The sequence below is a fragment of the Sarcophilus harrisii genome, chromosome 1, assembly GCF_902635505.1.
Source record: "Sarcophilus harrisii chromosome 1, mSarHar1.11, whole genome shotgun sequence".
Lineage (NCBI taxonomy): Eukaryota > Metazoa > Chordata > Mammalia > Dasyuromorphia > Dasyuridae > Sarcophilus > Sarcophilus harrisii.
Genome location: NC_045426.1, coordinates 488,549,471 through 488,563,708, shown reverse-complemented (window position 1 = coordinate 488,563,708; position 14,238 = coordinate 488,549,471). Strand labels below are relative to the sequence as shown.

Genomic DNA, 14,238 nt, shown 5'->3' with positions numbered 1-14,238 from the left:
ATAAGAATAAATATTTACTAAATCTATTATAACATTACATAATTCATTTGATAACTTTTCCAACTGTGCACTTCACATTAGTGCCAAAATAATTACTATATCACTAGAATAATATTAATTTCTGGTATACTTCGCTTTATGCAATAGGCTACATGTCCATTAAATTTTTATACATTGAAACAAATGTTTCCATTTACTTATGTTATTTCAGCAATGCTTTGCCTTCAATACTTAAAAGCTCCCAAATATTTTAGTTTTAAGTTTCTTTCATCATAAATCTATTAAGTATAATTCAACTTAAATCTAACTTAAAGGAGCTTACTTTTCAAAGGAATACTCGATTAAATCCTATTACAAAGTGAAGATTTTTTTGATATGAATACTTATTTTTGAATGTATCTATTATAAACATTTGAACTGTGATACCCAATGGATTTTCTTAAAGTGGGGCACACCTGTATTAACAATTGTTTCACAACCTACCTTCTTTTTTTAAATAAAAACTAAATTGTCTCTCACCTCTTCTTCAAAATCCAAAGTAATTGTGCCATGAGTTTCTATGAATTCAGTACACTAAAACTGAAGAATTTGTCAGATGGCAACTAAAACATCTTATAATAAATATATCACAGTCCCTGATCAGCATGTAAAACTTGCAAAAGTAATACAACTTGTAAATAGCATATAGAACTGTATTCTCGATGTATACATACAATGGAAGACAACAAATCCATGTAACAAAATTGCTTTGGTTGAAATTAACAAATTAACAATTTGGTTGAGAATGTACTAAAGGATCCCTTTTTATTGGTTGAGATTCTAATGATAAAACATGAAGCTCAATGGCACAAATATGTAAGTACATATTAAACAAAACCTAATGTAAGTTAATTGTAATAAATTATTCTTGATGTCTTAAATTATTATAAACATTTCTGACTTTTTATTTTAAAAAGGTACCTGTCACTGAAACAGAATGCTAACTTTTTCACCCCAATTAAGTGGTTTTTAATAGCTGTCTATATTAATATTGGGCAGTTATAGAAAATGGGAAAGTTAACATTAGGAGAGATTACCATCAGGGTAATATTGCTGGTTCATGCCTTCTGGAGGACCTTGTCCACCATGACTGTATTGGTCCCCATAATAGTCTTCCTGGCCTGAGTACTGCTGTGGTGGGCCTGAAAAACCACAACCAGTCAAGATGTAAATAATTTATTTTCTCTTTTATCAAAGGCTTTCTTTCTAATCTGATCTTAGAGATAGATTTCTCAACTGTAGACTCCCCAACCCATTCTTTGGCATTTCAGACATTCTAATTATTCTGTTATTTTACAGCTACACACAAACACATACAACACATTTCGTAGCTTTCCTACTTGGCTCTTTACACACTAACGTTAATCCAAAGAAAACATGTACAATATCAACAGTTCAGAATCTTGTGGCAAGAAAAAGAAAAGCTAAAAGACAACAACAACAAAATTAAATGAGATGATGGAACATATAATTGTTTTACTTTTTTCTATTGTTTGAGGAACGTTAGAATACATGTTTTTAGAATTCTTTACTGTACACTAATGTTTTTGTGATAAAACTTTTATGATCTTCCTTCTTTGTTTAAATAAGAAAAAAGAAACAAAGAAATGTATACCACAAGGTTCAAGTCCCCTTAATGATTCTTTTATTATATTTTAGGGAAGAAAAAAATGTTGGAAAAAGAAAAAGCCCAATTTTGCTTCATTATGTTTTAAGTTGAAAAGTTAATTAGAAATGAAAACAATTTAAACCCTTGCAATTATAATTATCACTATTTTAAAATAATCAAGAAAGCTTTTATATTACCTTGTTGAGGTGGCCTATAAGGAGGAATCTGTCTTTGACCCATCATATGATTTCCTTGATTAACTTGACCCATCATTCCCATTGGAGGCTGCTGTCCTTGATAATGCTGACCACCTCCCTGTGGCATATTATACTGCTGTGAAGGAGGCTGCTGGTGCATCATTGGACCTGAGAAATATATATACCAATTGTATATAAAACTTTAATCTTACAAAATAGAAATAAAGATAACAGTTTTTATCACAAAAATCTCAAAAGTTTGGCAATTGTTCTCAATAACAATCTTAACTCCAATCTTTCTCCATGGTATCACTTAATTTAAATCTTCAAAATATGAAGTCAAAATCATATGTTACTAATAATTCAGTTAGATTCAAAAGAAAGATCTGAGCATCATAGAATACAAAAAGATTATCCAAAATTGGCCCTTTTTTCTTGAATTCTTTGTTTACTCAGTGTTTTAAAGAATTCAATGTATACAAATAACATTGGTTTCATACATTTTTATTATACTATTTTGTTTATTTTATTGAAACAATCCTTCTGTCAAGACAACCATCATCCCCATAATTAAATAGAAGAGAGAAAAGGGGCAGGGAGTTACATCATTTCCATTCTTGATATTTTTAAATTTCAGTTCATGTTACTAATAATACAAAAAATTTTTTCCATTAGATGAAATATTTGCAAAAGTGACCCACCATTACCCTCTATCACAATCACATTCAGAAACAGTCGACTGTACTTTGGATCTTGCAATCATCCACAAGTATTCCCACTTTCTTGTTTAAAAACTCTGAAATTATTTTTCCAATTCAATCCTATCATTTTGTCATGTTATGTCTCCCCATGCTTTATCACTTCTATTTTTCATCCTCACAAGCACCTCCAATCCTTACCTTTTAGTATTTGACAATGCCGTCATTCTTTGTCAATTTCCATGTTTAATGTCACAAGCCACAAAACTATACTAAATGGATCCACCTCAAACTTAATCTAATCTCAAGTGAACCCTCAATGCAGCAGAGCAACTCTTCAGTCCTCCCGAGTTCTCTATCCTATGCAGCACAGCAGATTTTCCAAGCTTCCCAAGTCATCCACTTCCTCCACATCCAGATCTCCATTCATACTTAACTTCCCCAACTTGAGACAGTTTGTTGCAAGCCGCCTTACCTACCTTCTCTTCAATCTGCTGATATTATACTCTACTCTATATATAATATACTATATATTATACTATAGTATACTACAGTATACTATACTAACTTCCTCTATTCCAGTCTCTAATGAAATAGTCATTTGTTCTTCCCAAAGCCAACCCCTCTTTTTTAGGACTTCTTAAAACTTTTTCTAATCACAATGTCTTTTCACTGGAGAAATTTTTAAGCAACCCTATCTTGAATCTGAGTTGAAAAAAATGGTTTCCAGCACATTTCCTTTTCTCTACCAACGCAGTCTCCTTTTTAATTTAGATTTTCAATACCAATGATGAGATTATTTGTTAATAGCCTTCTAATACTCTTACTACTTCATCTCTCCTTACTCAAATCCATCATCCAGACAATAAAGTGATTTTCCTCAATTAAAGGTCTTTCCTATGGACAGCTAGATGGCATAGTGTATAGAGTGCCATGCCTACAGTCACAAAGGTTCATCTTTCTGAGTTCAAATCTGGCCTCAGACACTTACCAGCTCTATGAACTTGGAAAGGAAGTTAGTCATTTAATCCTATTTGCCTCAGTTTTCTTATCTGTAAAATGATCCAGGGAAAAAAATGGCAAACCACTATAGTATCTTTGCCAATAAAAACCTCAAATGGGATGAAGAAGAGTCAGACACAACTGAAAAATGACTGAAACACCAGAAGATTTTTCTATGCCACACCATCTTTCCCTAAGATGCTATCAAAGCATCTTACTGGGGCTCCCTATTATCTCTGGGATCAAACAGAAATTACTATTTGGTTTTCAGAATGACCCTTCATGATGTGGTCCTTACAAATCCTTCCTTCCTCATTATAAAGCAATCTCCCTTCCTGCCCTCATATGGTCAGAAAATTGACTTTCTTCCCATATCTTGCACATGGATGGAACTCAACTCCTATCTCCTTTGTCCCTTTTTCTACTGACTATACTCCAAGTTTAGAGTGCCACCATTCCTCACTGCCAACCCTCAGATTCTCTGATTTAAGTCTCTGTTTAACCTGCACTTTATACAAAATGTTTTTTTCATGTCCATCTAATTCTTCTCTCAAAGATTACCTTGCATTTACACTGTACATAACTTATAAACACAAATATCTATTTGTATGTCATCTACTCCACTGCAACATAAGCTCTTAGAAAGCAGGGGCCAAGTTTTTGCTTTTGTTCATATCTTCAACACTTAGCATAATGCCTAACATAATAACTACTTAATAAATATCCAATGACTGGCAACAATTCTGTGAAGTAGATGTTATTAACCTAATATAACCAAATATTAAACAGGGGTTTATAGAGATAAATTAAGCGACTTACCCATGCAGTTAGTAATGAAATGAAGCAGGATTTGAGCTAGCAGTTATCCCACCTGGAATGCACTCCCTTCCTCACTACTGGTACATAAGAGTCTCTCTTTTCCATTAAAGAGTAGCTTGAGCACTACCTTTTACATGAAGCCTTTTCTAAGGTTCACAATTGTTGGTGGCTGACTTTTAAGAAAAGAGTCAAGATGACAGGATAGAGAAAGTTCTCAGCTGTGCCCTCCAGAGAATTCCTTCCAAACAACTTTTAAAATAATCTCTGAAACTGAATTCTGGAAGGGCAGGCAGATCCAACAAAAGATCAGAATGAGACACTGTTTCATGCTGAGACAACTTAGGAGTTCAGGAAGAAAAACTTATTAAATAAGGATAATGACTGGCATGGAATCCAAATGGATGAAATACCAGTGAGAAGATTAGATAAGGCAGAAACAGTAAGGGGACATGGCAACTGGTCAGGAAAAGATTCCAAGAGACCCCTTTGATAATGCTGGTCACTGGATCAGATTATATTTAGGAAGAATATTGCCACTTCTGCATCACACTTAACTATAAAGTAACTCCATTTTCCATAACCAATTCCTAGCTATTTGACTCTGCTTAAGTCACTTAACTCCAATTGCCCTTCCACCCCACCCCCCAAAAAAGGTTGAGAAACAAAAACAAACAAAAATTTTAAAATGATGGCTCATATAAAAACTCAAAGTAGTTAATCCTGATCTTTGGACTTCAGTAGGCCACAATATTAAGTAATTATACATTTCCTTGAAAAGACAAAAGTATCGCCTTGTAATTCCTGTCTCAAAGATATCTAAAAACTTCCCCTTTTAAAAATAGGTAATTACAAATTAATTTTTAAAACTGCGAAGTGTTTAAACATAAATACAACACATAAGACAATATCAAAAAGGAAGGAAAAACATAATCTAAGCTCTGTTCTTAGGGACAAAAGTAATTCCCTTGGTGAAAAAGTTCCTACCACTTATCCTTTATCTTTTGGGACTGTCAGCAGTTCCAATCCTAATGAGCTCAATTATTACTTCTCTTTTCTTCCCTTCTACTCTCTCTCCTTCTGGTCCTCCCCCCTCCAATATCTTTCAGGAACAAGTCAAAAATTACAGAAAGAATGGAGGAGGACAGCTTTTCTAAAGCAAGAGACTTTTGATCTCTTTCCTTGAAATCATATCCATATTTTTTAAAAGGAACTAAAATTATGACTGTTCAATTTTTATTATTTAAGCAGTGTATTTTACACACACACACACACACACACACAGATATTTTCTGTATGGTAATGAAGCATGCTGCAATAGCAATGTATAAGTATTGTCCCTTAGCCTATTATTAGAAAAAAACTGCAATTTTTAAAGTCACTCATATTAAGTAAAAATAAAATGCAAGCATTATAGAACAACAAAATGAAATAAAATTGCAAAGAAAACCTATTATAACAAACTCAAACAAAATGAAGCACTATACAGTTGTAGTATACTCAAAAGCTACTATTCATAATCTGAACACATCAAATTTTTTTTAACCTCAAGACACTCAGGGTTGATACAAGAATGTAAAAGATGTCCCCATCGCCTCACTTATTCAGATATTCAGCCTGTATTTATATGAATAGCATTACAAGGACAAGTACTACAAGTACTGGTCATGCCTTACCATTGTCGCATATTCATATTAATACCTCACTATTCTGTAACATTTTTCTAAATATGAAATATTCTGAAGTGACTTTAAAAAGTTATAGAAATTCATTTTATTTCCATTAGAGTAGGATACTGAAACAAACTGAGAAGTTTCTGAGTCATCCAGAAATTAAAAGGAGATTTCTTTAAAGAAGCCAAGGTAAAAGAATATTATTCAACAGGAAGAGGCACTGAGGACATATCCAGTGAATTCAATTAAGCAAACTCTCTTACTTGAAGTGTCCAGCATGATCCATTAAAGAGCAGCATCCTCATGACAAGTAACAGGGAAGTGAAGTCAATAATCTGAGTCTTGTTTCCTGAACCAATGAGTCTTGAGGATGGTCTCAATACTTTTTAAGAAGTAGCCAGCATAACTTGTATAAGGGGCCAGGACTTAAAATAGTGCTCCTCCCACAACAAGTGAATGCATAAATTACAAGAGATGTAATATGGCATAATGGCAAGAGTACTGGACTTCGAACTGCATATATATAACATATATTGGGTAGGAGGAAGGGAGAAAATTTAGAACACAAGATTATGTAAGGGTGAATATTGAAATTACCCATGTATATATTAAGAATTCAAGCAGAACTATAACGTTGTACATAGTAACAGCAATAGTATGATGATCAACTATGATTGACTTAGCTCTTTTCAGAAATATAATCCAAGACAATTTCAAAAGACTCAGTAGAAAATGCTATCCATATCTAGGGAAAAAGAACTATGAAATCTATCAGTGCAGATCAAAGCACTAATATTTTCACTTTTTTTTGTTTTGCAACGTTTTCCATTTTGTTCTGTTTCTTCTTTCACCTATATAAAAAATGTTTAACATTATTACTGTACATATATAACCTATTATCAATCAAAATGATTGCTATCTTGGGGAGGGTAGTTGGAGAGGAAGGACAAAAATTTGAAACTCAAAATCTTATCGAAAATGAATGTTGACTATACTGGATTTATTGCTGATTACAGGAAAGGGAAGGTGAGGAAGGAGAAAAATATGGAACAAAGTTTTTCAAGGATGAATGTTGAAAACTTATCTTTGCATACATTTTGAAAAATAAAGATATTATTTTAAAAAAGAAAAAAGAAAAGAATGTTAAAGGGGCTCAGACACTTAATACTTACACTAGCTGTGTAGCCCTGAGTATGTCAACTAATCCCAATTGCCTCTCCCCCCCCCCCAAAAAAAAAAAGGCAAAATGAATGTTGAAAACTATCTTTACATGTAAGTGTAAAAAATGAAATATTATTTACAAATTTATTCAACTGTGCCTTACTTTAATCTAATTCACTTGTGATTTCATTAGTCCTCTTCAAAAACAAAGTACAAACAACAATCCCTCCTTTGAATAGTCTCCAATTTATCAATGTACTTCTTAAACCACTGAATACAATATTCCAGATGAGGTCTCATGAGAACAGAGTACAGTACGAGTATTTCCTTACTAATCCTGGAAATTATGTTCCTCTTGAAAAATCACAAAATCTGTGGCTACTACATCATACTACTAACTCACTCTACAATTGCAATCTACTAAAACCACCATATCTTTTTCAAGAACAAAAGCCTCCTCCACATTGTATTTCTGAATTTGTTTCATTGTATCAAAGTACAAGATGCTATATTTATCTAGATTGAATTTCATCATTACCTTCAACTCAATATTATGGCTAGTCAAAATCCTTTTGTAGCCTGTTATTTACTACGTTAATTATCCTTTTCCAGCTTTATCATTATTTCCAAATGTTATGGACATACCATCTTTTCCTTTACCTAAATCACTGGTAAAAATGTTAGAATATAAGGTCAAGCATAAATCCCTGTAAGACTTCACAGGAGATTTCCTCCCACACAAATACAGACTATAGACATTTAACTAGGTCTAAATCCACCTAGTTGTATCAGCATCAATGCATATCTCAACCTCCTCTTCATATGACTTATATCACAAGATAGATATATTATCAAAAACTGTTAAAATCTAGTTGAGCTATAACCACATTTCCTTTAAATGCTAATTTAGTCATCCTGTCAAAAAAGAAAATGGAATAAAGCCATGGTGGCCTTTTATAACATCATTTCCATGTCTAAATATTGACCAACAATCTCTTTAATGATTTACTTTAGAATTTCCCAAAGAATCAAAGTCAAGCTTATCAACCTTTAGGCTGCAGAGTCTGTTGACCTAGGTGACTTGCATTCATCAAGGACAGCTAGGTATTCTCTTATTATTTCCCCATTTTTCTTGGGTATCATCTTTTTTCAGTAGGTTATTTTTCTTCTATCATTTCCAATATAAAGTCCATCTCCTCTTCAGTGAAACAGAAACAAAATCAGAAGTGAAATGAACAGCTGTCTTCTCTCTGTTGAAGGTTTTATCATTGTACTATTTACCCTAAGCAAAGCTCCTATCCCTTATGTGATTCTCTGTAAATATAATGTTATGTGACTATAATATTATGTTAATCATAATCTAAATGCTTCTATAGTTTTCAAGGGAACATGGAAAAACAAGTTTAAAAAAAAAAAAAAAAACTCTGGACATAAGATCTTTTTCAAGTCCACATAAACTAAATATATAAGTATAAAATTTGTCACAATAGCATCTCCAAACCTGCCCCTTGTTTTACAACTTAAGTTAACCTAGGTATACTGATATAGAGCTCAGAGATATATAGAGAAAACTACCCATGGTTAAAAATTCTAACATTGCATTACAGGGAATAATTAAAAATCTACAATTAAAGGCAAGGGAATACATGGAAACATTTTTAAAGTTTTTCAATGGGGTCCTTGAAATTAAGCTTAGTTATGTTAATATACCTCAATCAGTCCATTTATTGATATTAACAGTCTTTTCCCCCTCCTTTACCTACACCCCACCCCTTCTTGGTGTAAACCACAATCCATCTACATCTTTTCAAATTCTGGAATTTTTAACAATTTTTTTCCATTAATTCTCCACAATATATATATACCCAATACACTGAAGAGTTTTTCTGATTTGTTTGTTTTTTTAAAATATACTACATGGACACCTCAGAAAAAATATTCAGGCTTTCCTTCTGTTATGCTGCTGAGGATACATGTCTAGGCCATTCCCATTCTTTTCCATTTATACCTCACTTCAGGGATGTTTTTACACCATTTCTTGACTATCAGGTATAACTCGCAATAGATGACAGCCTACTTAGACTCACCATGAGTGGGAACAATTTCTTTGGATTATTTGCAAATGTAATTTTCCTCAGGTCATCATATTATTCCATGACTTGAAGTCATACAGAGAAACAATGATGTTAAAAAAAAGGGGGGGGGTTTTGAGATAAGTATAAATTGATAATTATTCAAAGTTCTACAATGTCACTCAATGCAATCTTCTCCATTTTTCTACTCTTATTCAATCCAGAATTATGTTCACTAACAGCAATTACCCAAGACATGTGTATGAGTAGGCTACACTAATAGGTTTCCTCCACAATCACCCCCCCCAAAAAAAAAGGGTATTATAATATGTATTTTTTATAGATTTAACTACATGGACCTGCTTAAGCTGATTGTTTTACTAAAGAGACTCTGTTGTATTACAAGGCTAGATTAATTTAACAATACACAACTGGATTAAATGTGTTTGGCAGATTTCTACCAAGATAAAATTCCTGAACAGGAGAGGCTGACTGCCTAACTCCCACATACATTCTCCCACCAACCCCTGAAGTTTACAACAGACCTAATAATAATCAAGAAAAAGAATAAGAAACTAAAACTAAATCAAGTGAATTCTTCCACATCAAAATAGCACAAAATAGGAACAGAGTCCCTTCAACTAAGCCAATGCCAGCCTGGGGTTGACTAGAGACAGAATACACATAGCACCTATGACAATATAGGGCTCCCTTGCCCTAAGATGATTAGAAAGTCACAAAATACAGAACTTGGAAGCACTAAGGATCAACAATGGATTGTGACCAAAAAAGGGTTAAATGTTCAAGCCTAGATCCAAGGACTCTTAGATCTCTGACAGTCAGTACACCAGAGAAGATCCTGAAGATCAAGTTTTCTAAACCTCAGAGACCTAAGGGTTCAGCCCCAGATAACGGATGTTAGGACATGAACTCAGGCAATACAGCTAGTGTACAAAGGGTGTATATGAATCAGGGACTGAAAGTGAAGAACTCAGTAAACCAAAAGACACAAATTAGTATCAAAAATTTTATCTAGAGATTTCCCCCTCCCACCCCAAAAGAGTAACTCCATAAAAACTTCAAGCAGAGCCTGTCTTTCTCTTTCCCCTTTTTCCCCTCTTTCCTCACAAACACCTATAAGAAACAAAGCAAAAGATAAATAATGAAATATAAACTGTTGAAGAAAATAAATAGCATGGAACAGGAAGTGGTAAATATAATCCAAAAAGCAGACACCTTAAAATAGAACAAATCAAAGAGAAATCAATGACTTCATGAAGCAAGTAAGAACAAAATCAAAAGAAATTAATATCAAAAACAACTGATCTGAAAAACAGATCAAGGAAAGAATATTTAAAAATTATTTTACTTCTTAAAAAGCATGTTAAAAAAAAAAGAAAAAGAAAAAGCCTGGAAACTATAATTTAAGAAATTTTAAAAGAAAACTCAGATTTATTTAAACCAATGAGAAAAGCAAGAATTAAAAAGAAACTACTTAATTAATCTTCTGAAAGAAACTTCAAGAAAAATCCTAAGAATATCATAACCAAAATCTAGGATTCTCACATTAAAGAAAAAAATACTTCTACCATAAATGAGATTTTTGCAATACAATATCCTAGGTGGCAAAAGATACGGGTTTACAATCAAAAATAACTCATACAACACTTAGTATATATTTAAATTCCAGGGATGGGAAAGATTGTCCTATTAAGGGAAGAGAGGGCTTTTTAAGCACTTCTGATGGAAGATCAGAGCAAAGTAGAAACTTTGAAATACAAACACAATCCAGATAAACCTAGAAAAATAAAATTTACTTGAGAAATTTGAAGGATATAGATAGATAAATATGTATACACACACATATATAATAGATAAGATAGACAGGACATATATGATAGACAGAAAGAGAGACAGTCTAACAGAGAAGAATAATATATTTCCCTTCAAAGTCTTTAACTCCTTAAGGAGTACCAGGAGAGTTAAATATAAAAAACATGAATCCTATGGGTTCTATTCTGAGGGATGTGACTGGGCAAAAGGAATACACTAATATAAAGTAGTTTAAAAAAATGAATATATATATATGAACTTATTATTTGGATATATGAGCATACTATACAACAAACACAAAGAAAAATGTGAAAAGAGAGGGCATCAAATGAATCTTATCTGACACAACCAATGGAGAGTTGAACACACTCAAATCTGCCCCACCATTTTGGTGTGGAAATACATCAAAATGATCAGAGAAACAATAGAGTAGGAGTAGAGAATATGATGAGAGAGAAAAGCAAAACAAACTTCTTGATACTGAAGTGGGTATAAAAGAAGTATTTTAGTAAAACAGAATCCTAAATTGCTTTTTACCCAATAGAAGATAGCTATAGTAATTCTAATAATGAATATAATGAAATGTTATTACCATAATAAAGACATATTTCAGAAAATCCCATAGTTTGAACCGACAAAAAAGTGAGCAAAAGTAGAATAAATTTATACAACGATAACAACACTATAAAGAAAAATAACTTTCAAAGTTTTAATTTTAATCAAGGAAATGAACAACCATGTCTCCAAAAGACCTATGAAAATGCAGATTACACACTTCTTGAAAAAGATGATGGAGTCATATAACCTAAGTTCAAATCTGGCCTCAGAAACTTACTAAATGTGTGATCCTGAACATGACCCTGTTTGCCTAAGTTTGCTTATCTGTAAAATAAGCTAGAGAAGGAAATGTTAACCACTCTAGTGTCTTTCCCAAGAAAAACGCAAATGGAGTCATGAAAGCTCAAATATAACTAAAATGCCTAAACTACAATAACCACATTTTTTTAGCGTGACCACTGAGTGGAATTCAATTTCCTTACTATGTTTTTTGTTGGGTTTTTTTTTTGGGGGGGGGAAGGGGAGGAGTGTTAAAAGAGTTGGCTTTTTTTCTCTCTCTGTCCCTGAAGGAGGGTAGAGAAAGGTAAAGATCAGCAATATCATCAATAAAACATTTTTTTTTAATGCACAGAAGAGTAGCCCAGACAAGAGCATTTGCATTTCTAAAGAAATGTAAAGATTCATTACATCATAAATTTTTTTAAAGTCAAATGGAGATTATTATATCAAATGCCCTATTTTTTTTTTTTTAAAGATGCAGTTCAATTAATATAACCCATACCAAGAGTGGAGAATATCTAGCCTGAAGGTTATATGAGGCAGGCTGTATGGTAATCATAGGTAAAGATGAGTTAAAAAGCTAGGGAGAACAACCTCCATCTGCTTGAGTTCTGTAAGTTGATAATTCTGTAGGACCCACAAATGATGTTATAATATCCAAATGGGCCTTGGTAGAAAAAGATTCCCCCACTCCTGATCTCTACAAAACCTCTTCTGATGTTCTCAGCCACCAGTAACCTCCCTCCAGGATTGTTTTATAATTTGTTACAGAGTAATTCTGAAATATTTACATGTGTACGTACATATTCCTTCCTCCAAAACACAGGAATGTTAAGTTACAATTGTAATTGTTTCTTTTTTTGTCTTTGTATCAATTATTTATTTGTCTTTATATCAGTTGATACCAAGGTTTTTCCTAAAAACAAAGGACCATGTTTTTAAAAATGATATTCCTCTAATAATAACCAGAAGTTTTTTTGACTTTACCAAACTACAGTAGTACAGTCTCAGAAAACTGTAAGTTGAAGATTACTCAAAAGACAAGGCATAGAGTGATATAAGACATCTGCTAATTATCACAAACAAGAAGTTACACATAAGATTTAAGGAAAGAAATGTATGACCAGAAAAAAAGATAATCAAGTCATAATAAAGGTGAGACATAAAGCAATGAACTATCCTAATAGTGCCAGGTATTGGTATGCATGTATGTGTATGTTTGTATGTATATGTATATAGTTTCACAAGTATATACATCATCAAATGAACACCCATACTGATCATAAATTCATAGTGTAGAGAAATATAGTATGTATAAAATGTTTATAAGAAAAATTTCAAAATCCCATGTAATTATCAAGGACAATTTAGAAATAATAAAAGAAAAACAGCTAACTTAAAAATGCAGCTACTTAGTATTTAAAAATCACTTTTCCTAATGCCTTTTGTTTTATGTCAAAATCATTTGCAGGAACAGCTTCCCTCTTTCTCTCTATTTTGTATAAAAAAAAAAAATGAAAACAGGTACAAAAAGGAATATGTTCAAAGCATATAACAGTATACATAACACTGATCACCAGAGACCCCTTTGTCTTTGCTTAGAAGATGGAGGCATTTTTCCATTATATGTTCTCTGAGACCAAAATTGTCACAATTACTCAGAATTCAACTTCTCAATAGTGTTCTTCTCATTTATGTAATTTAGTGAAGTAATTTTGTCAATTGTTTTCCTAATAGTGAAAGTTATTTCTCTCTACATTAATAAATATAGGTTTTCCCAGGCTTCTCTGAATTCCTTATTTCTTTTAAATCTTATTTAATATTCATTTTTCCCAATTTAATGTAAAAACAATTTTAACATTTTTTTTGTTTGTTTCAAATTCTGAGTTCCAAATCTCTCCCTTTCTCCCTTCCCCTCCTCACTGAAAAGGCTAGCAATTTGACATAATTAAGTATAATAGAATTCCGTTTAAATCATTCTGTAAAAGAACAAACAGAAAAGAAAAAGAAAGTAAAGAAAATTTATCTTCCAACTTCATTCAAGCTCTACCAGTTCTTTCTCTAGAGACAGACAGCACCTTTTATAACAAAAGTTCTAAAGAATTGTTTTAAATCACCGTACTGCAGCTAATAGCTAAATTACTCAGTGTTTCATCATACAATATTGCTATTACTCCTACTTCTGTTCAATTCATTTTACATCAGTTAATACAAGTTTTTCTATGTTTTTTTTTTCTGAGAGCACCCTGCTTCATCATTTATTAAAGATTAATGTATTCCATCACAATCATATAAAACAAC

At 32.4% G+C, this 14,238-nt stretch overlaps 1 protein-coding gene across 3 annotated transcripts in view; it reads right to left on the bottom strand.

Annotated features, from left to right (window-relative positions):
- The window catches only part of SS18 (SS18 subunit of BAF chromatin remodeling complex), a 95,975-nt gene that overhangs the window by 17,649 nt on the left and 64,088 nt on the right, over window positions 1-14,238 (bottom strand). For 2 of the 3 annotated variants that reach the window (XM_031946497.1, XM_031946498.1), the window contains exons 6-7: window positions 1,846-2,013; window positions 1,077-1,181 (exon numbers count right to left, since the gene is read on the bottom strand). In XM_031946497.1, the coding sequence (XP_031802357.1) occupies window positions 1,077-1,181; window positions 1,846-2,013 (273 nt within the window). The remainder of the gene's footprint in view (window positions 1-1,076; window positions 1,182-1,845; window positions 2,014-14,238) is intronic. The other variant, XM_031946499.1, reaches the window with a different exon arrangement.